This window comes from Oenanthe melanoleuca, chromosome 3 (assembly GCF_029582105.1).
Source record: "Oenanthe melanoleuca isolate GR-GAL-2019-014 chromosome 3, OMel1.0, whole genome shotgun sequence".
NCBI classification, from domain to species: Eukaryota; Metazoa; Chordata; class Aves; order Passeriformes; family Muscicapidae; genus Oenanthe; species Oenanthe melanoleuca.
In genome coordinates, this window is record NC_079336.1 from 74,005,315 (window position 1) to 74,029,988 (window position 24,674).

At 47.9% G+C, this 24,674-nt stretch overlaps 1 protein-coding gene across 2 annotated transcripts in view; it reads right to left on the reverse strand.

Annotated features, from left to right (window-relative positions):
• Positions 1 to 506: 506 nt before the first annotated feature.
• Positions 507 to 24,674, reverse strand: part of TJAP1 (tight junction associated protein 1) — a 40,070-nt gene continuing 15,902 nt past the window's right edge. For both annotated transcript variants that reach the window (XM_056486470.1, XM_056486471.1), the window contains 9 exons: positions 17,603 to 17,697; positions 15,428 to 15,481; positions 13,171 to 13,329; positions 10,107 to 10,135; positions 9,274 to 9,435; positions 8,590 to 8,656; positions 6,767 to 6,874; positions 6,185 to 6,268; positions 507 to 4,458 (listed from right to left, as the gene is read on the reverse strand). In XM_056486470.1, coding sequence (XP_056342445.1) covers positions 3,142 to 4,458; positions 6,185 to 6,268; positions 6,767 to 6,874; positions 8,590 to 8,656; positions 9,274 to 9,435; positions 10,107 to 10,135; positions 13,171 to 13,296 — 1,893 coding nt within the window. In that variant the 5' untranslated portion in view covers positions 13,297 to 13,329; positions 15,428 to 15,481; positions 17,603 to 17,697 and the 3' untranslated portion in view covers positions 507 to 3,141. The remainder of the gene's footprint in view (positions 4,459 to 6,184; positions 6,269 to 6,766; positions 6,875 to 8,589; positions 8,657 to 9,273; positions 9,436 to 10,106; positions 10,136 to 13,170; positions 13,330 to 15,427; positions 15,482 to 17,602; positions 17,698 to 24,674) is intronic.

Below are 24,674 nucleotides of genomic sequence, written 5' to 3' on the forward strand. Positions count from 1 at the left end.
ACTCTCTGCCTCGTGTTTGGAGGGCTTATTGTCTGGGGTATGTCCAGTCACTCCAAATCCTCTCCTCTCACACAATACTGAATCTAGAATTATAAACCTCTTAGGAACCCCAGCAAGGGGGAATGTTAAGTGGTCCCATGTCACTCAGTTTCTGAAGTGATACTCTCACATGACTCCAAAATCTGGGACTCCAAGAAAACCAGTAACTATTAAAAGGATTAGCTATACCTTATCCTAGATGAGAATGTGGAGGTCTACCAAGACGGATCAGCCAGTAGTCAGCAAAATATGTTAAATGGGGTAGGCAGACTTACAAGTAACACTGAGGGGTGCTTACAGCACCAGCTTACAGGAAGAGTCCTCTCCCTGGAAGAGACAATGGGTGGCACACACAGGCTCAGCAAACCTGGGACACTGTACTATGAGTAGCTCTATACCCTCACATGCTCAGGATCATTCCAGCCCAGGTCTTGTGTAGTATCAAGTACAATATAGCCACTGCCAGCTACTTTTAAAATAGTTTATTTCTGGTCTTAAAATATACATCAGTTTGAAAATCTCAGAAAAAACCACATTAGTTACAGATTAACAGTCTGGAGTTGGGACACTGCAAGTGGGATGGGCTCAAGGCCCCAAAGCCAATACTGCTGAAGGTGGGCAGGAATGCAGAGGACACAATACCCACAGGGAAAGAGAGGACTCTGCTGCTTGAGGCCACCACTCCCTCTCAACCTCTGCCAGCAGCCTAAAGCTGCAAAGCACAAGTGTCTGGTGAGGTGCTGGGCATACCTTTGCCAACCCTCCACCTCACTGTTTTGCTTTTCAGTCTACTTTGACCAAAAGCAGAGCAAGGCAAGCTCTGTTCAGCTGCCTCAGCAGAAGAGTTGTCCACTGACCAGCATGCCAGGATTCAGGAGAGATGGGACTGAGCGCTGGGGGGCAGTGCCTTCTCTATGGCAGGCCACCAGCAGCCTCAGAGCCAGAGCAGCTAGCTCTGAGCAGCCAACCCCAGGTGACATCAGTGAGGCAGGACCTGGCAGCTGCTGCAGAAGAACAAAAGAAATGCAGCAGTGGAGTGGCTGATGGCAGCAAACACAAGGACATCCCCCATCCCTCCACAACTGGGACAGGGGAGGTAAACACTCTGCAGGCTCAGAGGAGGATCCAACTCTCAGCACCAGCCTGTCTGCACAGCGAAACACTGCAGTGAAATACTGAGTCCCACCTCCCCACTAGAGGGTGGCATCCAGCTCCACAACTGTTCCAGGTGGGAAACAAGGTGAGTGTGTAGGCAGCAGCTCTGCCCAGGATACATAAAACAACCTACACAGCTTGCCAGAGGCCTGCAGCTCCCTTTCACTGGCCCTGGAGCCTCCAGGCTCAAGCTGAAGCCCTGGCTGGCCCCAGCTACAAGCTGCAAGCCCTTTACAGAGACAGGGATTTGGGGAGGGGAGCAGGGCCCCCAGACAGCTCTTGGCTGCAAATCTTGATGTAAGCATATGAACAGATGCTCCCTCCTGGAGAGAAGGATGCTCTCCTCCAGCCCAATGGAGAGCCCACAAGGTGTAGGGTGGGAGGACAACACAAACGCAACTCAAAAACCAGACAGCAGGCTGAAGGCAGGGTTTGAAGGGAATATGGTGAAGGGAACTGGGCTGTTCTCTGCCCCGCACCCCCATGGAAGCCAAGAAACACCAGACAGACAAGGGCACAGGACAAAATTAAAACAGGAGGCCTGGGCTTTGTAAGCCCTCAAAAAAATACCTACATCTATAGACCTCTCCCCTTCCCTCCCTCCCCAACAAGACACTGAGCACACAAGACTGAGAAGGAAAGTCACACAATATCACACTAGGCTAGGAAAAACACGCAGAGAGCCCTACCCAGAAAGGGAGGCCCAGAGAGGCACCAGAGCCTGGAGCCCCCCAGAGAAGGGTGCGTGCAAGGAGACCCTGGTGAAGGGCTGTTGCCGAGCCATGAGGTAGTGCATCTGCAGGGAGCAGCTCCTCAGCATGCTGCCCTTGCATCCCTGCTGGCCCTGCACCAAGCCCTTCCCAGAAAAGCCCGGTAGCATCCTTCACACCTTGCTTGCCTGGGGCAAGACCTTGTTCTTAAATCTGGAGGGGTTTCTGCAGGCTGGAGGCCAGGATCAGAGAGAAGTGCAGCTCTGATAGCTGAGACTCCTCAACACACCCTCAGTGCAGGCATCAGACTGGCTGCCAACAGCTGTGTCTGTTTATGCGGGGTGGGGGAAAGAAAAAAAAATACACCCCAAAACCAAAGGCTTGGAAAGAAGAAAGAAGCCCACCCAAGAGCAAAGCATCAGCACCAGTCAAACAAAACAACTGCACAGAGAGCAGGGGAAGAGGTGTGAGGGAGGAGAAACACAAACACAAACCCCAGCGCCCAGCAGGCACTGCCTCCCCAGACTACCTCAGCAGGCAGCACCCGTGCCCCACACCACAGCACCAGCCCCTGTGCACTACCCCAGTGAGGACCAGTGCTGAGCCCAGCCCTGGAGACACACCACAGTGACCTTGCAGAGGCAGATTCTGAAGACCCACCTAGTGGGTGGCTGGGGAAAACAAAACCCAGGAGGAAAATGAGACACCAGCAATCCCAGCACATCCCCACGGCACACAGCCATCTGCTGGGAGAGTCCTTGTGTCCCACTCACAGCCCCTGGGGCTCCCAGGGAATCAGACATCACCACACAGGCACTCTGCCCTGCTGGCACAAGTTAAAAGAGTGCAGAGCAGCTGTGGGGAAACAACTCAAGAGCACCCAGGGCCTCAGGTACCTGAGTGGGAAGGGGGATGAGAGCAAAAAGAGGCACAGGCACCAGGACAAGGGGTACCAAGAAATAGCTCTGGTACAGGCACCAGTGTGAGACTGTGAAGAGAGCTGCGAGTGTGTCAGGGCAGTGGGTGTGCTTCTGCACACTGTGTGTGCTTGTACTGTGGATCTGAGGTGCTGGGGAAGGGAGATCCCAGCTCTTCCAGGTAGCAAAAGAAGAGAATAAATATAAAATCTCAGAGCAGATTTCCCCTGGGAGGAGGGTACTAAGGGAGGCTTCTCCCTCAGGCAGACTGATGGGGGCACCCCACAGCTTCACTGAGCGTGGCTGCTTCTTGCTCTGCCTCAGCTGAGAAGGTTGCCCTGTTCCTGGGCTTGTGTCAGACTGTCTTTGCGATGTAAGTGGTGCACCCCCATCCTCTTGGGGCTGCGGTGCGGCCGACTGAAAGGAGGCTTGACCCTGCCTTCTCCGCTTTCATCTTGGACACCTCCTTGGCTGCTCTCCTTGTTTCCCTGGAGCAGTCTTTCTCTCTCCTCGGCTGGGCTCTCAGGCAAACCAAGGTCTACATAGTCCTTGTGCTTCTCTGCTGAGGGGCTTTCAGGCTCAGCAGTGCCTCCACTGCTTTCAAGCAACAGCTTCTGGGCTTCATCCTGGGAGAAATCTGTACCATAGTCTGAGGAGAAATGGCTCCTGCGGGCTCTGGACTCGGTGCTGTCTGTGTCCACGCTTGAGTCCCGGCTCACAGTCCAGCTGCAGCTCTGTGCAGACTCCTCACCATCCGAGTAAGCCGACGCTGCCCTACCCAGCTCCTGCATGGAGCGGCTGAACCTCTTCTGGAGCTCGGGGGCTGTGTCACGGCTGAAAGCCGTGCGGTTCATCAGCACTCGCTCCGAGGTGGGGGGTGCCTTATCCACAAACATACGCTGCCAGTTAGCCAGCAGGTCCTCCTCAGAGCTGGCAGAGCTGGCAAAGGCGCTCGGGATTTGGGGAGGGCTGCTGAACGGGCTGCTCTGGGAAGAGCCATGAGCCCTGGCTGCTTTGGGGGACTGCTGACAGGAACAGCTGGAGGCTGAACGGCGCCCTTCTGAAGCAGGGCTGCTGGGGAGTGTCCGGTGCCTGTCGCAGCTCTCATCTTCACTCTGTACCAGGCTGAGGGAGATGGCCTGGCGTGTAGCATACGTACAGTTGGGCAGGGGGCTGTTCTTTGGGATCCTTACCTTGTCCTCAGAGAACTCAATCACTTTGCGCCCTGGGTACATAGGATGGGGAGGTGAGGGAGTAGGGTATGGGCTTAGCTTCTCAAAGGCAGGCACCTCCTCAGGCGCACTTTCCACACTACTCTGTGGCTTGCAGCCACCGTTCTGCTGTTTACCCGCATCTCCTCCCTCCTTCCCCATCTGCCCTGCACTGTTGCAGGCATCAGGAAGGGCTCCGCTCATGTCCACATGCACAAAGACATCCTCAGCCATGGGACAGCTGCCACTGCTAGACTTGGCTGAATTCAGAACCAGAGATTCTGGTTTCTCCAAGACTCTGGCGATGACTGAGGTGGGCACAACATCAGATGGAGCCAAGGTGTGGGCTATCTCTTGGCCAGGGCCTGCAGACTCCTGTGTACTGTGCAAATGCTTATTCACCATGTCCTGCAGCTCATAGGGAAGCTAGGGAGAAGGAAAGGGACATTAGAAGGGGGCTGCCATGCAAGCCATTTAGTTTCATATAATCTGCCTTTTCCAACCAACCTACTCGTGTATTTTGTAGTCATTATCTTGACCCTGACATTCACCTACCTTGCCTTCAGAAGGGTATCTTTTTCCAAAGCAAACCTGCCCCATGAGTGACTTACAAGGCTCTCTAGCTGTCACAGCAGTCATGCTTCTAGGCCATGGTTCACATGGCTCCGTTTGGCAAAGTCAACAGGTAAAGACAACACGTGGGCTCAGTCCCACAAGCCTGTGAGCACAGCCACATAAGGCCCAGCCAGCACATGCTAGGAAAGGGTCTATTGATCTGTGGAAAATCAGCTGGTGGTTGCACTGAAGTGACTCTATAGCCCCCACTGCTGAGATCCACAGCACTCACTGAATGCATAATTGCAGCCATGCTGCCTTGGCAGCCTGCCTGCAGACCAGGATCGATATCTTCCTGTGTTCCTACCAACTCCAACATGTCACCCCGCTTACTCACTCTCTCCATTTCAGAGAGACAAACACAGGGCTTATCACCAAAGTTGTTGGACTGGGGTCCCACCAGGGGAGAAGGAACAAGGGGAGAAGGACAAGGGGAGAAGGACAAGGTACCCCTTGTCCTGCAAATGGGCACTACTGCTTTCCCTGCCCTGCCAAGCTGCTCTCACTTGGGTCACCACAGGCAAGGGAAGCATGAAGGGGAGAGCATAAGTTCCCCCAGCCACCCAGTGGCACAGTGAGGTCTGTCCCATCACAGCCAGAAGGAAACTGCACCCACATCTGGGTATGCAGGGCACACTGCATAACAACAGCTGGCTGTGAGGCAGGCTGTCTGTACAGCTGCTCAGCACCAAACCCCCTCCAGTGCCAGCCATGTGGAACACACCACTCTGGGGGGCAGAATTCAAAGCTCCAGAAGGGGGGACAGCTGGGAGAGAGGTCAAGGTTACCCCAGCAGTAACTGATACACTGACCTCAAAAGTGCTAATTTGAGACACAATGGGGGAGGGTGATATAGTGGTCACCTGCTAAGTTAAAAAAAAAACAAGCATGTAGTTTTGCTGAGAGAAACACAAGAAGGGACAGAGACTAGAGGTATGGCAAAGAGAGAGCTGGGCTAAGGGCCTGGACAATACTTTCAGCCAAAGAACTGATGTTATTAACATGAAAGGAGATGAGAGCAGGATAAGACAAAGTGCCCCCAACTTCATCCCTCCCCACAAGGGGTAGTGAGCTGGTACCAGCTTTTCCTGCTCAGAAGGCCCAGAAAACCCTGAATGCTGCCTCACACACTTCTCCTCAGAGTAGTAAGTGACCTCAGGTCAGACTACTGCTGCTTCTTATGAGGCACTGTGGCCCTTCCGTATGGCCAGGTGAGGAAGGAAAAAGGATGGAGCAGAGTAAGACAGAGGTCTGTCCTCTTGCCAGCTACCAGCACGCACCCAGCAGGCTATCAGGTTCAAGGTTATTGTGCTTTTTATAACAGCTCCTGGCTGAATTGTGAAATGGAGCTGTCATGAAAGAGGAGCTGGCAGAAACTCTGTGCTGCCTTCTCAGTGGGAGTGGGAACAGGAACCTCCCCCCACCTCTGAGACTAAAGGATGAGAGTCCAGCAGCCCTGCGGAGAAAGCTGAAGAAAGCAAAATGCAGTCAAAGCCCATGAGCCCTTCTTCCCCACCTCAGCAGGATTACTACTCACATCAGCAAACTTGTGGTTCCTGAAGTGAGACTTGTTACACTTGAGCAGCTGTACTGCAAGGTTACAGTCCTGTCTGTAGCGTTCCTGCAAGAGAGGGCACAGGTGTGCAACACTGTCAGACTCACCCAAACTCTTACCCAAAAAGGCACCACCTGTCCAGATACTGCTTGAACAGAAACCAGAAGAGGCATCTGATTAACTGCTCATGAGGGCACTGCCATTCCCTCCTCCCCACGCTTGAGATAAGAGCAGTTAATAGAGTCAAGCACTGGATCCAGGAACTTCTATATTAATGGTGTAGAAAAGGCATCAGGTCTCTCCCAGCTCTGGAGTGAATGACCCCTTCATAGGTACAGCCCACATCAGGTCAGACCCTAAGCAAATGCATCAGACTTGAAGATCTGTTCTACGCTGTTCAACTCTTCAGACCCTCTTCTGTTTGTCTGTCCCTGCTATCATGTACAGCTATTGCACTGCCATACACACCGGAGTCATTCATGTGCTCCTTTACACTAATGACTGAACAAAAGGAAAACCCCACACCTCACACACTTCCACAGCCATTTGCAGACTGACACTTACATTGAGTTCCTCCAGCTTATTGATGGTGGTTTTGGCATCAAGCAATTTATTAGTGAGCTCTACAATCTCCCAGTCCAGCGTCTTGCGGTCCATTTCTGCCTTTTTAATCTGGGATGCAAGAACACCAGGTTTAAAACTCTCTAGCACAGAACTCGGCTTCACCACCCACCTCAGCCCAAGCATAGCACAGTGACATGTTCAGCTGGGATACAAAAATCTTCCAGACAGACAGACAAGGGAGACAACCCTCTTCAAAGGAAGGCGATTCCAAAAGTCAAATGGTACCAGCCGCTTTGCTAGCTACAGAGATAACAGGTTGAGTCTGAACCTCCTTAATGTAGTATCTCTTCTTGCAGCACCAGCATGTTTCCTTCTCTGCCCCTGGTTCCCATGGCCTCACAAAAAGCTAGTGGTTTTCAGCGATCAATCCCAACCTGCCACTTGGTAGCAAAGACCTCTGAGATTGTGATACCCAGCCCTCTTTTCTGGGGAAACCAAAACTAACATGCCTGAAAAGATCCAGCAGTCAATAAATGGACAAAAAGAGGAAGGGACCACCTTGAAAGAGTTTAAGCCTTGCTCTAGTAAGTAAAAGGACCTGTCGTTTCATTTGAAGTTCAGCAAATGTCCTCCCCTAAGCAGGCAACCTTGCCTCTTCAGACTCCCTAACAGTTCAGGGTACAGGGCTGACAGAGACCTAGATGTAACAGCAGAGAGGAATAAAAGCTCAGAACAACCAAGCTGTCACTGTCTCAAGAAGTTCTTCCAAACTGCCCAAGGGTGTTGTGAGGCTGTGACCAGCAGGGCCTGCTGTGAATCACGGGCAGAGCCCAGGCAACACCCAAGGGGATAGGGGAGCCAGCGCTTCCTCAGTATGCAGTCTCTTCAGGCACCAGCACAATGAATAATTGGGAGTGAGTATTAACCCAAGAAATTCAAGTTCTACAACCAAAGAAATCTCATCCTGAGCTACATGGAGGCAATCAGCACCTCAGCTATTTGACTTGCCTGCTCACAGCTCAGAAGGGGAAGGAATGGGAGCAAACAGCTCACAGCCATCCACACCTTGCGCAGTGCCACTGCTTATGGGCACCACTTCCCAACATGCCATGCTCCAGCTGGCTCAGAGTCAAACACTCAAAATGGAGCCCTGCAAGCTAAGACCTGCTGCATCTGCGGGCAGCTGCTGGATACCAGGTGAGCCCTTGGCTGGACGAGGGCTGGGGCCCCTCCATCTGAGATGGTGTATGTGGGTTTGACAGTGAAACCAACAGGCTGAGACACGTAAAGAGGAAAAAGAAAAACACACAAACGAAAAGACGCAACTGCAAAAATCCAGCTTTGGCTGAGAGAGGCCTGAGAAGTGAGTGCGCCCAGAGTGTGCCAGCGGCAGCATGGGGAGGAGAAAGAGAAAGAGAGGGGGAGGGAGAGAAAAGAAACAGCCATGAGTGTTATGAATGCACACAACAGACATACACGCACATTGGCTCTGCTCTGACTGGCCCCGTCCTCCCAGGATGACCACCCCAAGACTAGCTGACACATCCCTGGCATTTTGAGAGGGACTGAAGCAACATGACGGAATACCATGCAATTATGTTGTGAGAAACCAAAGCTCTCATGCATGACCACGTACAGGCTCCATAAATCAAGAAAACCACTCATGACACCAGCCAGAATGGGGAGTAGATGGTCATGGCCAGAATCTCACCCCTCACCCACTGCCACATCTGCTGGGTAAAGACAGGGCCCCTTCCCCCATCTGCTCCTAACACACACTGGTCTCTTCCATCTCATCTCTAGTGACTTAATAGGGCACTCACCAGGGTATGCAGCTTCTCCTCCAAGTCTTGATTGGTTCTCTGGGAAGCAGTGTAGCTATTCTGCAACCTACAGAAACAAGATTGTATGCTTGGGAATGGATCTCAGGCACCTACTCAAGTTGCCTTCATAGATGCCAAGAAAACCACCAACTCTAGAACTCAGAAAGACTGCTACTAAGACAACCAGGCATATTAACTATTAACTAACCTCTGATACATGATGGCTTTCAGACTCCAAGTTACTGGAGACAAGATGAGGCTGGCAGGGTGAAAGGATCCTGCAGGAGGGGATGTAGTTGACTTAGGAGGACTCCTCTGAGCTATGTCACATCTAAGCACATGACCAGTGACTGGCACTGATTTTTAACCAAGGTACTTTTCAGGTAAAGCAATGATGCATTTTCTTGCAGCCACCAGTGGCGTTTTTTTGCACACATGCTTACATCCAACAGAGGAAGAATTCCCTGTCATCAGCCTTTCACGCTGGCAGCATTCCTACACTGTACCTGGGAAGAAATAATGGCTGCAGAGCCTTTATCTCCCCTAGAGTCTGGAGGTGCATCTTTTCAAGGATGCAGCACACCTCTGATTTGCACCACAGGGCACAGCCTGCTCACGCCAGCTGAGGGAGTTTTTGGTGAGAGGGATCTTTTTAACTCTACGCCCTCATTTTCTTTGTCATACCTACGGAATTTGTCCTTGAACTTCTCCAGCTCCTCACGGTTCTGGCCCAGTTCCATCTCCAGGTAGTCCTGACCTGACTCCAGTTCCCTCTCCATTGCCTCCATTTTGTTAGTCACGTATGTCAGCCGTCGACGAAGCTCCTCATTCTCATGCTGCAGTAGCCTGGGGCAGGAACCAGGAGCAAGGTACCACTGAGTGCACAAGGAGTGTTCCACACCAGCACCCCCTCCCTGCTGCCCTGCACTAGGGCCAAAGACCCCTCACAGGGGCCCCAGAAAGTCAGGAACTGAATGCTCAGGAGACTCCAATATATGAAGCAAGAGGTACATCTCTGTCAGGAAAGACAGACAAACACTCTTGGAGCAAGGGCAAAGAAGCACGTGCCAGCTGGCCAGCCACGGCTTCCAGCTCCCTCTCAGGTTACAGTGCTTGCATAAAGACAGATGAGCTGCACAGCTCCAGTGTCCCTTACTGATGAATGAAAACCAATCAATAATTTATCCCAGTCCAGGTTAGAAGAATAGAAGGGAAAAATCCTCTTTCCACCTCTGTTAAAGACTTCTTCTACTCTCTTTCACACCCACCAACTTCTCTGCCTGCATCTGCACTGGGGGTCCACGTTCCCTCCTCCTCCAGCAGGAGGGACATGCAAGGCACAGGTTGGCAAGGCACAGACCAAAGCTCTGCCCATACAGCCCCATGAAGACTGAAGATCTGAGAGGAGCCTGCAGGGCCAGTCAGCTTCACTGCGCAGGTGGCACAGGCAGGATGTGAGGAATCAGCACCCACACAGTTGCAGTATGACAGGCATAAAGGGGGAGCAGGACACTTACTTCATCCTTTCTGCATCCGTCAAGGGCTCCTGCACAGGGAAGAAAACAGCTGTGAGATTCTTTTAGAAGAGGAGTTGGTCTCTCACACTGTCCTAAAAGGCAGTCTTGGTTGCTAGACCCTAGCTTTGACTCTTTCTCCCCTGCTCTGACAGTTTATATTAGGCAAACTTAGAGCTACAAGGATTTGTACACAGTGCTCAGCTGTCTGATACCAAAACACACTGTGTGTTCTGGTTCAGGGCAGAAGAGCTGGACTAGAAACCACCACACAAGTTAGGTAACTTTACCCTCCTATGGTGCAACTTCAGCATCTCTTGTAACATCACTACCGTAGAAGGTTGTTTCATCTTCCTCCACATCCACAGCTGGTGGGCAGCAGGAATCTCACAGGCCAGCATACATAGGATTCACTTGTCACCACAGCAATTACCTGTGGGGCCCGTGAAGCCCCACAAAAATCATGAGAGAGAAAAATTTGGGAGCTGAAAAATGTGGCTACCGATTATACCACTCAGATTGTGCTGCAAAAAAGGTTTCTTTCTGCAGACCTGAAACCAGCCACTGTAACTATTCTAGGATAGCAGAAGAAACATGAGAGGTCAGAAAAGCCTGTAAAAGAAAATGTTATAAGCAAGACCCCCAGAGATAGCTGGAGAAGGGCCCTGCAGAACAAGGAGACAGAGAGCAGTGACAAGAGCACACAGCTCAGCTATTTTGAACTCTCTCTGCTAACCTGTGAGATGGCTGCTGCCTGTTAGGATGACTGGGAAATATTTAATTAGCACTAGAAGCAGCTGTATTTTTTGTGAAAGCCCAAGACTGACCATTTTTACAAAGTCCAAACTGCCCATGGATTATTTTTGGTGCTTGATATCAAGAGCACTTCACAAACCCAAGTGCTGCCACACTTTAGATAGTTTACTGTCACAGTCAGCTCTGGGCTGAGAGATGTGTCAGGCAGCCAAGCACGAAGCTGTTGATCTGCTAACAATTCCATAAGGTACAACATCCCAGTTCTGGCCTTAAGACATCATGAAGCTGCTTCCTTCATTACTTCACACTTTAAGAGAATGGTCTTTAACACCTGTATACACCCTCCTGTTCCTAAGGGCAAAGCATCAATCCATTCTTTTCTTACTTCCTGATTCCACATGGCAATCAGTTAATTCACATAAAATTATTTAGTAACTGCCTCCCCTTCCCCCACAAACAGCAGATGACAGTGACCAGGCAAAGGGGATACTCTGATTCTTATTAAAACCAGATAATGGAATTGCCTTAAAGCAGGCTAGAGAAAACAGGAGAAAGCTTAAAAGATAGCCATCATACAAAGATCCAGTACCCTGAGACAGCCAGGCACGGGGCACACAAAAAGCACCAGGAACATCCCAGCATCTCCTGACAGTGGAGCTTCCTGCCTCCTGAACACACCTACTGCCCAGCAGCCTGAAGGGCCTCCAACCAGCAAACACCTGGAGGTGGGGACAATAGCACCAGTTTCTACTTTCCTTAATTCCTGGGGCCAAAGGGAAGCTGGTTACTCCCACAAAGATACACCCAACCTGTAGGGCAGCCATGAGTGGCACCCACAAGAGAGCAGCTTCTGGTGATTAAGCACCCACAACATGAGATTTGGGGGCCTGCTCTCACTCTCTGCCCTGGCATTACAGACTAGATCCAGGTAGGGGTTTGGCCCTTGTGAGAGCCCTGCCTGCAAGTCAGTGACCCTGGCACCTACCTTGTTTAGTGCCAGGTTGAAGGAAGGGGAGGATCTAGATGGGGTAGGCCCCTCCTCCCGACTCCAGCATGTTGGAGTGGAGCAGGATCCTTTCTCTGGGTAGTTCGGCTCCACTGCACGCTTCTGCCCAAGCTTAGCACACTGATGGTATGGCTGTAATAGCTGTGAACAGGGACTGCTTTCATCCCTTTTGCCCTCTGCACTGCTTTTCCATGAAGACAGTGAATGCTCTTGCCCAGAGGATGTCCCTGCCAGCCCCAGGTCTGCCAGCTGCTGCAGCTCATACTGACACAGATCTACTACCCTTCTCTCCAAGGAATGGAGTTTTCCCTTACTGTTCTTCCTCCCAAGGACAGGTTTCTTTCTTAGTCTGGAAACTCTCTCAGATTCCTCAGCATACTTTCTCTGGCCCGAAGCCATTCCCAGCCCCTCACTTTTCTTTTCTGCTTTTCTTCTGCTTGGGCAGGGGGATCTTTCAGTTGCATGCTTGGTTTTGACCCCTTTCAGGCGACCTTCCCCTTGGCCTTCTGGCACAGAGCTTCTGGGAGAAAGGGGAGAGTTCTGGTCTTGTTCTGCTCCCCTGGTCTCTCCCAGTGAGCGCAAGCGGTTGGGACTCAGCACCCGCTGGGTAATCTCATCCAGGAATTTGGAGAACTGCAGTTTTTCCTCTGTGATCTTCTCCCTGTGCTTGGCAGAGTCAGTGGCCCTGCTGCTGCTTTGCTCCAGGGAGCGCTTCTCCCCGGGGCTGAGGCAGAGCTGAGGATCACTGCATTTGCGTGAGCCATCACCGTGGCAAAGTGTCTCTACTGAGCGGGACTTGCATAAGCTCTCAGGGCATGAGCCAGTCATGTTGGTCTGCTTCAGGATCCCTTTGAGAGGCAGGTGTGTAGAGGAGACACGAAACTTCCTCGGTGTCAGGACTTCAGGAGGCTCTTTAAATATAAGTGAGCGTTCCAGGCTTCTGCTCTTGAAAGAGGAAGTGGGATGGTGTCTTTCATCTCCAGACACCAAAACTGTCTCCATGCTACGGCTCACAAATTTGCTGCGGTGCCCATGACTGCGGTTTGGGCACTGCTTCCCACTTCGCTGCCCCATCTTCCCACCACGCTGAAGTGCTGGAGAGACAGTCTGGCTCTTGATGTTCAACTCTGCTCTGCACCCTGCCACTTCCTTCTCACTGCTGGACTCCAGGGACCACGATGAGGAGAAGTTCAGGTTGCAAACCTCAAACCCCTCTGCCTGCTCGAGCTGGCCTGCCTCGGTGTAACTAAACCCTATTTGCTGGTGCAATGGTGTTAAGCCCTTTGTCACCCGGCAAGTTGTTACCTGACTCTGTTCAGCCAAGATCACTCCATCCTGGTCATCACGAATGATGGGTACCTCATGTCGGATTTCGCGGTGCTGCGGGGGTGCCTTGCGGTAAGGCTTCTTTGACGGGGCTGTGCTCGACATCCTCCCACCTGCGTGGCTCCGACAGCGGGTAACCTACCAACAGCAGAAAGTGCACAGGAGAGACAGTCACGGCTGCTCCATCGAACCCTAGAAGTGACCCAGCAGGAATTTGGCTCCCCTGGAGTCCCAGAGCAGGTCCCCATGCAGAGTGCTAATAGAGCAGGTAAAGGATGTAGCCACAAGCTTTGAGCAGCAGCTGCAGGAGACAGAGCAAAGTAAGAGGTAGCTGTGTCCTTCTCCCAGCCAGTGAGAGCAGAGGGCTGGCACATCCTCTCCCCCCTCTACACTTGCTCACTCACGTAACTGTGTGTGTCCGGATTATATATAGCAAATGAGAATAGACCTCACAGCAGCATATTGATTAGGCTCTTTAGGAAAGGCCTTTTTCAATATGGAAACTGCAAGCCTTACAGGCAGCAGTGACAGCTGGAGCAGGAGTTATTGATCATGTCCTGTCACTGTCAGCAGAGACTAGGTGGGAGGAGACTTCAGCCATTAAAGAGCCCAGAACTTTTTGGCTTACACTGGGACCCCAGTACAGCAGACCACAGGCGATTTGTCAGAAAAACTGATTAGTCTGACAGAAAAGACAAAAACAATCCCCAAATCACAGGTGGCATCAAATTAGGGAGCAATGCTTTTGACCCCTTGGTACTTAAGGCCAAATTTTGCAAAACAGAATCACAGAATGGTTTGGGTGGGAAGGGACCTTAAAGATCATCTCATTCCAACCTCCCTGCTGTGGGCAGGGACACGTTCCACTAGACCAAGTTGCTCAGAGCCCCATCCAGCCTGGCCTTGAACCTCCAGGAGAAGTTTACAACCTCTCCAGGCCTGTTCCAGTGCCTCACCACCCTTAGAGTGATTAAGTACACAATATATAGACATGCAGCTGTACCACTAGTGGAAAGATTAGTTGCTTCACCCTAGCTATGCTGGGATTTTTCCTGCTGCAGGAGCAGCGCAAGAGCAAAAAATAGGGTAGAAAAAAAGCAGCTGTCTTGTACATATGGAATGTACTTCCTTTCTATCTGTTGAGGGCAGGAAGACTTCCCCACAGCAGCCAGAACGTCAACCAATCCTGTTGTACACAAGACAAGAAGTCTCAGGGCTATCAAGCAGATGCTGCAGAGCCCAATACCAGACTTTCCTCAGAGACAACATATGCATCATTCATAATTGTCCTATATTTGGAGCAAGTGCCCAATTCTCGTTTCCCTTGCAGGACCCTTACACTCAGCAAGGCTAGCATCTCTGCAATCCTCAGCACCAGACCAACAACCCTTCAAAGTGCAGGACCTGTGTCCACTCAGATCATGCTCTCTCCCCATTTTTACAAGCAGAGTCACTCAAGTCCCCTTTACACACCGGCAGTCAATGGCTGCCACAGGGCCCGTGACCCAGCAGAATTCACTCGTTTTGTGTGTTGGACAGTGGCATTTTACACAGTAAAGAGTCTAAATGGAGCCTCAAGGATTCTCTCCAATTCTTATCCACTGTAATCTTGCTGCCTCATTCTCTCCAATTCTTATCCACTGTAATCTTGCTGCCTCTTTTGACAGCTAGGCTGAGTTCCCCTGAGAATAAGGCAAGTGGGAGGTGTCTGCACCAAGCACAGAGCAGTCCCAAGCCATACCAGGCTTTACAGTTCACAGGTACATTTGCAAACAGTCCTTCACTCTACTAAAAACACAAGCTCACAAAAGTTTCTCACACCTTTCCACAATGCAAACAGCTTCCTAGGACTAACTTGTGAATCTCCCCATCAGAATGCTGGGACCTTGCCCTTGCTGCAGTCATACCCTCAAAGTCCCTTCTCCTAAAAAGACTCAAGTAGATGAAGAGATCTCTAATATTTTAGAAAAATTATATCCATAGTATTGAATGCACATTTCACTGCATTCCTAAGCAAAACAGATAGGTCTGATTTGTTGGGAAGACATTTCTCTTTTTTTGTAAAGAGAAAGGCTAAAAACCTGACCAGAAGATAGTTTGTAAGTGGCCCACTGTCAAACAGGTGGTCTAGGAGACTCTTCTCTCAATTTCTGCCAGACTAAGGACAGGCTATGTGCATGAAGATATGCCTAGCTGAAATCACAATCATTTCTCTAGTAAGGACATGAGCACTTACCAGTCTGGGCTCAGATTCAAAGCCTCATGAAGCCAAGACACTCACTCAGATGACCTGAAGAAGAAAAACAAATTGCTTAGCATCTACCAAAACAACCAGCTTGTAATCTCATCCCATAAATATGTAAGGCATAGGGAATATTTATAGCCAGGAACAACTGGGATGGCCACCTCTTCCAGGTATCCACCTCAACCCACATCAGATCTTCTGAAAATAAAAACAAATGAACTGAGAAATACTTGGCTGGCCACAAAGCCCAGCAAGAGCCAGAAAGGCACATGGCAAGGAAATGGTCAAGGTACTCAAGCAACTGGAATCACAAACTCAAAACTCATGAAGCAATGGCTTCAAAGCAACATTGGCTCCAGAAAGGACTAAACAAACCTCCTTTAGAATGGGACCCTCCCAGCTAATCTTCCCTGCCACTGCAGAGGGATGCTAACTGTGGAGCCTTCAGTACAGATGTTTAGTGATGCTAACAATTATCTCACTCATCCTTTTAAGTTAATGCTTTTTACCCACAAATGAGCTGGCAATTATCAGGCTCTTGTTTGAACCAAAACACTTGTGCCTAGAGTTGTGATAACCCACACCTCCACAAGGGAGGAAGGCAAGATACCCTGACTTCCATCAAGCAGCATATGATATTCCACCTTGCTGTCAACAGGCTTCTGTAAAATATCCAGCCAACCAGGGATACAAAACAGGTTCAGAAACAACCTTCCTTTCTGGTCAAAGCCTGGGGTATTTAACTGGTTTTGTCTGGGATAGAGTTAATTTTCTTTCTAAATAGCTAGTAAGTGCTGTGCTTTGGATTTGGGATGAGAATAATGTTGATAACATATTTTAGATGTTATGTTTAGATGTTTTAGATGTTGCTAAGCAATGTTTACATTAGGGCAAAGATTTTTCAGCTTCTCACTTTACCAGTGAGAAGGCTGAGGGGCACAAGAAGCTGAGAGGGGACATGGCCAGGGCAGCGGACCCCCACTGTCCAAATGGATGTCCCATAGCATATGGCATCATGGTCAGTATACAAACTAGGGGGAAAGCTGGCGAGGGGCCACCGCTCAGGAATTGGCTGGGCACTGGCCAGCAGGTGGTGAGCAACTGAACTGTGCATCCCTTGTTTTGTACATTCTACTTATTTTATTATGATCCCTCTCTTTTCTGTCCCATTTAACTGTCTGTATCTCAACCAACAAAATTTTACTTTTTTCCCAAATCTCTCCCCATTCCACTGAGGGGTGAGAAGTGAGCCAACAGCTGTGTGATGCTTAGTTGCCAGTGGAAATCAAACCATGACAGGTACCCATCACTACAAGAAGAGAATTAGGTTAATCTGGGTTAGTCAACTGTAAGAGAGCAGCTTTGTGGCCACTACTCTGCCACTGGCATGAGAGACTTCCGTAAAGCCTTCCTTTCCCTGAAGCACTACTGCTGCTTGCTACTTTTTCCATGTCAGTGGCACAAAGCCCTGGGAGGTGGGACAGGAGGCAGGGTGTGGAGCAGTTATACACATGCAGGGAAAGTCAGATTGAAAGTGAATGGAACAAGCAGGCAACCAGGATCATGCAAAATCAAGCTTTGCCAAAACAAATTGAAGAGGTGCCCCAGTGCTGGCCCTGCCCCAACAAGTTGTCTGGCCCCTTTCCTTGCTACAATGCTGGAGTCGGGTCTCAACTAGCACAGGAAAAAACAGCTTCACAACAGTGGAACTGTTCTGTGGGGCAAACTGTAAAGTATGAGGAAAGAAAAGAGAGGGAGAACATGCACCTCCAGGAAGGATCAGCCAGCATAGTTTGAATCTGCTTTTCTATCAGCTCCCAGTAGAAGCCAGTTCAGCATCAAGGCATAACCACCAGCCACACGGCAGACAGACAGAGGCTTCCAGGAACAGCTGCACCCATGGGTCCATGCATGTTTCCACTGCAGCTGTGCTCAGAAGTAACATGCCATAGGCCTCCCTCTCTCTCAGCACACAGTTCCTCCGGCTCAAACAGAACTCTCGTGCTTCCTACCCTAGAGGCAGAAACTCTGCTACCGCCATCTCATCCCCCACTTACCTAGAAAAGATACCAGGATTTGAAATCTACCCTCATGATCTGAGAATTTCCATAGATACTCAAAAACTCACAGGGCTGCCAAGCAACTTTCCCTCAAACAAGGACTTACAGATACAAAGTGACGACGTGTCCAAACATTTCTGGTCGTTTGTCTCTGAATCAGCTTTCTCCTGTCAGCATTCAGCAGCATCTGGCCAACAGCTCCTGAAACATGAGAAAGGAAACTTGGTGTCAGTTACCTATCAGCACAAAACATGGAAACAACCAGGCATGCTCAGAGCAACCCACAGCCAAGTGCCACGGCAGAAGTCAACAGCAAACTTCTGCACCATCAGACTACTATCTAATGCCAGGTCCCTTCACTGTAAAAGCTCCATGTCACCACTGTATCCCAGAAAGCACAGGTCTTTCAACCATCTCTCCACCGAGCAGGATGCCTGTGTAGACCAGCAACTGACCTCAGAAAGGCAGCTGTATTTCCTACATAGCTCCAGGGGTCCCTGCTTCCCCACCTGCATTCCTGTTCACCATCAAGAATCCACTTGCCATCATTCTGCTCCAGCCACTCTGCCACACCAACCTAATTTTGTTTTGCAGACACCCCTCATCTACAATACCTGAGCATCTCCTGCTACCACAGAGTGAGAATCCCAAGGTGGTTCAATTCACCACATCTCTGTTCAGAGAGGAGCAGATACTACCAGCAGAACAGATGGACCTTGTGCTCCAAAGCAGAAACGGATATAGGTAACATGCAGAAATAGAAGAAGGCACTAATTCTGCTCATCACACTATTCACAAGCCTCTCTCTGAAGGAGCTTGCTGTCAAGTCCACATTAAGACTACCCTGCAGAAGCTCAATTTTAGCCTGGAGATGCAGCAGGGAGCAGCTCTTCAGCTATTCTAATCAGCACTGTAATACAAGAGGAAACTTAAACTCCTAATTCTTTTTATCCATACTTTCCACTTCTCATGAGTAATGTTTCTTAATATATACAGTCCTCTTTATACCAGTCTATCACCTGCAGTAGGTAGAATTCTGTTCTCTTCTAGCTACTACCCACTGTTGTTCCAGTCTGACTTCTAAGCTCATTGACAATTACAGCTTCACTGGAATGGCTTATTGAGGGCCACAAGGCTCACACTGACAAAACACATACAAACGCTTTCTTCACAGGGACACCACGTCCTGGTTACAGCTGGGACAGAGTTAATTTTCTTTCTGGTAGCTGGTACAGTGATGTGGTTTGGGTTTGGGATGAGAATGATGTTGGTAACACACAGCTGATGGTTTAGCTGGTACTATGCAGTGCTTACTCTAACTCGAGGAATTTTCAGTTTCTCGTGCTAGTGACAAGGTGAATGAGAAGCTGGGAGGAAGCATAGTCAGGACAGCTGACCAAGCTCAGAGGGAGCACAGTCAGGACAGCTGACTCAAAAGCAAAGGAATATTCCATACTTAATGGCATCATGCTCAGTACATAAACTGAGGGGATTTGCTGGAAGGGCCAACTGCTGCTCAGGGACAGGCTGGGCATTGGTCAGCAGGTGGTGACCAATTGCACTGTGCGTCAACTTGTTTTTCTTGGGTTTTATTCCTCTCTCCCTCTCTCCATTAAAATTGTTATTATATTTTACATTATTTCAATTATTAAACTGCTCTAATCCCAATCCACAAGTTTTACCTTTTTCTAGTTCTCCTCCCCATCTCTTTGTGGTGTGTGGTACTTGGTTGCCAGCTGGGATTAACCACAACACAGGGACAGAGTGCAGCTGCACAGGCAGCACACAAGCTTGACTCTAGCTGGTTTTATCAGAGAGCATCCCTCAATGTAAGATCCACTTGCAGAGTAGCTCTGTTCTCTGTGTGATCTGAGAAAGACAAAACCTTTACCACACACCACAAAGAGATGTCATCTCGCACAGAATTGTTTAAGACAGTTCTGCGGGCCCTGTAGAGAATAAACAGCCACTTGGCATGCATGCAAAACCACACCACCACCCATGAGCAATGGCTTTATCTCCAGTAACAAGAAAGAGGTCCCTAGCAGAGAAAGGAAGGTTCAAACAGGAATGCTTTGTACAAAAAGGGAAAGAACAAGAGAAATAAAAAGGGCAACATTTGTAGGCACCTAGTGTCTCTTCCTGATATCTGGCAAGTCCCTTGAGGTAGCCAACACTTTGGTTCCAGGATGCACACAACTTCAGCCTGCTTGTAGTTGCAGCGGCTAAAGATTCCCTGCAAAAAAGCAGAGGACTTGCAGGCTTTTCCTCATCATCACCTCTTGTGTTGCCTTTTCTGACCTTATAAAACTGCCTTCTTACCAGTGCTAAGGGTCAGCAGTGTCCCTTCCTCAAGAGAAAGACAATGGTTATGAAGCAGATGAAGTTTCTTATTTCCGGTACTACATCACCTTTCCAGCTTTTTCCTCTTAACAGCAGCATTTCTTTAGCACTGCTTTTTATTCAGAAAGATAAACTTGCATTACTGAAAAAATACACTCCATAACACAATCACAGTCACATTTGTTTCTAATTTGTTTCTGCAACATAACAGAAAGATTTTTTTGTGGCTATCAGAGTCAGCACACTCCAAAAACTTGCAGATACAATACCCACAAGTAAGAAAACCAAATGTCCTGTGACATGTATCTGACCACCACAGTTGACCTGGAATATTCGCTCTCCATGGGCCAACCTATATTTTGCATGAATACCCAATATAGGATATTGGCACATCCTGCTTTAGGAGGTACCAGTATCTCCTGACTAGCTTCATGAAAAGCAAATGCAAGAGGGTTTTTCTAGTTGCCTTCCTGTGCTTATGGATAGAGGAAATGTTAGCTTTCAAAAGCCAGACTACCTGAGAAGCTGCTGCAGAAAGTCTGACCAAGACAACTAACCAGGAAGATGGACAATGCAGTAACTGCACCAAGGCATGTCTGTCTAGGACAGAAAACAAGCTGTGTGAAATTAAAGCAGCACCTGTAGACTGCTGATGCCAAGCACAATTGAAAAGGACTGCAAGGTTACTAAAGGCCCCTTTAACTTTTAATGAGAGAGATCTTTTCATTCAGAGAAGGCATCTCAAAAGAATGTTCAGATCCATTCTACTGCTGGCTGTGTTGAAGCTTATTTTAAAATAAAAGGATGACAGTTCCAAGTGCACACTCACATCTCAGCTCTGCTTGTATATTAATGCTCACGATTCAGATCTGAGTAATAACATTATAGTGACTCTTGGATTAAAATTGAGTTTCAGGAGGATTATTGCTCATTCCTGCTTTTCCATACCAATTAACCTTGACTGCTAGGCAGAAACTTCTGTTCTCTGCATGGGAACAATTCCAAGAGCTATCAAGAAAAAGGGATCAGGCTAGCTGTTGAACAACAGTCCATTTAACAAGCCCTACTTAACACCTAACACATTTCCAAAGAAAATTAAATCCCTGGACTCCAGTCATACATAGTTCTTGTTGAATGGAAATACCACAGGACATATCATATATCAGTCATATCCACTGCATCATGCAGAATTCTCTTAAAAATTATCAGAATCACACTCTTCCTACAGTCCTGTTCTCTCCTTTCACAACACAGAGATCTCAGTCCCCGTAATTGAGCTGTACTCCATACCCTTAAGTGTGTGCATTTTATTATCTACTCTCTGCTGTGTTAAGAGTAGCTTAGCTTTCCTAATTCTTTTATAGAAGCCAGGACTGGTCAACACTGACCAAGAAATGCTAGCATCACTAACATGTAACTAGAATACAATACAACAGCTGATTAACATCTGAACAGGAACGGGACAGGAAGCAAAGGACCAGAATTCAATCCCCAGAAGGAATGTTAATGGAGAATAAAAATACCCAGGGGAGATTTTCACCAGGAAATGAGCACCAGCCTTTTAATGCATATAAAGCATAGAACTACCTTTAATGGCTACACCTGAAATTGCACAAGAACCAGCTCAGCAAAAGGTCATTTACCAAGTTACCTTTAGAGCAGACAGCTACATCAAGGGCTAATGACAGCTTCTCATTCAGAACTGCTGACACACCAGAAGCGTGTTTAGTTTGCACAGTGATCCTTCCAACACTCACAAGGTAGTTTAGGCTACAAACTTTCAGTCTCTTCATCTTAGCACCCTGGGTTTCATGTCCTTCCTCACTCTGTCTTCTTACCTGTTCTTTTAAGATCTCCCATGAGAAGACTTCTAGAGTATATTGCTCAGAAATTTAAAGAAGTAACAGAACATTAGATAAAAACTCATGGAGATTAGAAGAACTCTCAGAAGTTTCTGGAAGTATCTGGACCCAGCTAGAAAAAGCAAATCTTGATACTCTTAACAACGTGTATCTGGATAAAGCTGATAGGTCATCCGAGGGAAATTTGGGAGTCATGGCCTTAAACCTTCTCAAATACAAGCAAGGTAATGGCTACAATAAGCAAATATTTGAAGAGAAGTGAAAGAGGGAGATTTCTGTAGAAAATCACCATGCAGGAATTCCTTTCCCAGACCTCTGTCATATCCTGTGCTGTGTAGGAGGGGAAGAAGAGGGGAAAAAATCATACATTACCTTCCCAGATCATAAAACCAAAAGGCATTTGATTAGGACAAGGTAGAAGCAGCTTAAATTTTCAACTACTAAGAGGCAGACTCCCAGCTCCTGTAAGTAGTCCCTAAGTCTCAAACAACTCCCAGCAATTAATATCAGCAGTCCTCTTGTTTCAAGCTTTGGTTCAGAAGTTCTGGGCAAACTGCAATCTCCATCTCAGTGCCAGGAACTGAATGTTACTGAGCTATCCCTCTAGCAGACATATAGTAATGCTAAAGAATGCTCCATTGCTGGAGCATTCAACTATACACTTGCCACAATCCACTCTCCAAAACATGCCCTCTGTCCAAGAGTCACAGTGATGCACAGATGGCTGACACACTATGCAGAATCTACACAGTGGGACAATGGAGCAGAGCACATTATTTGCATTATTTACAGAGGACAGATGGACAAGTTGCTACAATGACCTAGCCTACAGAGCATCTGCAATGCTGAGGAGGCGCTAAGTCCAGCCCTAATGTTTGCAGGTGCTGACAAAAACAAATTTCAAAAAATAAAACGGCTGTTTACAGTAGTCAGCTTTATTCTGAAATGCTATCACTACAACCATGCTTGCAGAGTAATTCACATACCATTTTGTTCCCATAGAGCCTTTACAAGCAAGCAGAACACAAGATGTATTGACTAGATTTATCCAAACCAGAAAGAGAACTGACATCTGCAGTACTTACTTATTCCTTGGCTGTAAATTCTGTATGTGTGTAAGTCACCACATATAACAGGTGGCACATACTGTTGGGAGACACAGACCAGGAAGGAAACAGCATCAAAGTTGGGTGACATTTATTTCAAGCTATGGATGAAGAAAAGTAGCAAAATCCAGTTCAAACCTGCTCAGACATCTGATTTTTTTCAAACATTAAACTTTTGTGCCAAGTTTTAAGATGTTGCTTTTGCTGCCTAAACAAAACACTAACCACGTTGCAGGCACTTTTATTGGTAGTCTGAGGGCGAAACCTAAAATAACATTACAGAGGGCTCACATCTGTTCTAGACAGAAAAAAAGCCTCATTTACAAGGAGGATCAACCTACTTTAACTGAACACTATGGCTAAGAACGACCAAGTTGTACAAAGGCTCACAATGATCAGCTCACCCATCCTCCACCAACATGCACCACAACAGGCTCTTTCATTCCATGATCACATGGCTGCAGCCAAACATGACAGACTGTTCAGCAAGTAATAAAAAGGATCAGCTTTTTCCCCAAGGTCTTGTCTACATATACACTGTACTAAATTAAATTGACTTAAAAAATAATATAAAGCAGTATAATGCTCCTGGGCAAATGTTCTCAATTCATTTTAAGAGCACTTTACATTGAAACAACTTAAGTTAAATAGATAGACACAAGACACAAACTAAATTAAGGATGCCTATACAGGAAAGCTGCACTAATATAATCACAGCTGTCTCTAATCTGATTAAGTTAAATCAGTACAACTTCCCTGCAATGGCAAAATCCTTACTGATATTGACGTTAACCCTTTTTTGCACTTTTCTAGTTCCAAAGGTTTTGTTGTTTTTGTTTGGTTTGGGGTTTTTTCTTCCAGAAACTCCAGACCCACAACAGTGTGGCCTCTCTCAGAATCAAAATAAGCTAACTACACTACACAAGGTATATTAAGATACTAAAGGTATTGACATTTATATGTTTTGAAAGTTTTATTAATCCTATGCCAAATAAAGCTCATAACAATCCTCAGACCAGTGCAGCTTAATATTTTCTCTACTTTCCCCAAGCAAGACGGAAAGGGTGATCACAAATACTCACACTGTACACTGTTTTCCATACTCCCACACAGCTTTTGCTTCCCGATGTCCAACATACCTGGAGCAGCTCCTGGAAGACAATGTTCCCCACTTACTCATTCCTAAGGGTATGGCTCACCAACAGTTTATCTGAGCTAACTGGAGTGTAGAGTTAGAGCATGTTATCTACGTGCCCCCAGGCACAGTCTTACTGACCCTCTTCTACCAAAATATGTTCTCCTGTTAACTGTGGGGTAAGCACACACACAAACTAAGTCCTAGGTCACAGACCTAACATGCTACAAACCCACACTCTAACATCATCTCTCATATCTCCTCAGTTCCTACAGCGCTTCCCCAGGAAACATATCTGTCAAAATTAAATTTCAATAATTCTAAAATTAGTAGTGCTCTTTCCATTCCTCATTAAAAATTATTCAAACTCTTCCTCCTGAATATCAAGATTAAATTTATCTTCATTCGCTTGGCACTCTTTCATCTCTACCTGCTTTTTCAATCGCGTCTCTTCAAGCTTACCAGTCTTCCTCACATCCATACCAGCAACACAACCATTTCTCTCTCCTCAGGGCTACCTTCTACTGCTGCCTCTGAGCTACATTGTGCAGAACTAACTTCCTCTTCAGTGCAAGTTTTCCATGTTTAGCACAGAAAGGCATTATCAAGAATCCTCTCAGAGCCCCTCAAAGAGAACTAAATCCCTCATCAGCCTTCAAAAACAAAATTGTGCCACAACTCTGAATAAAGTGGTGAATTGTCACTTGAGTACACACAGTAGCTCTGAAATCA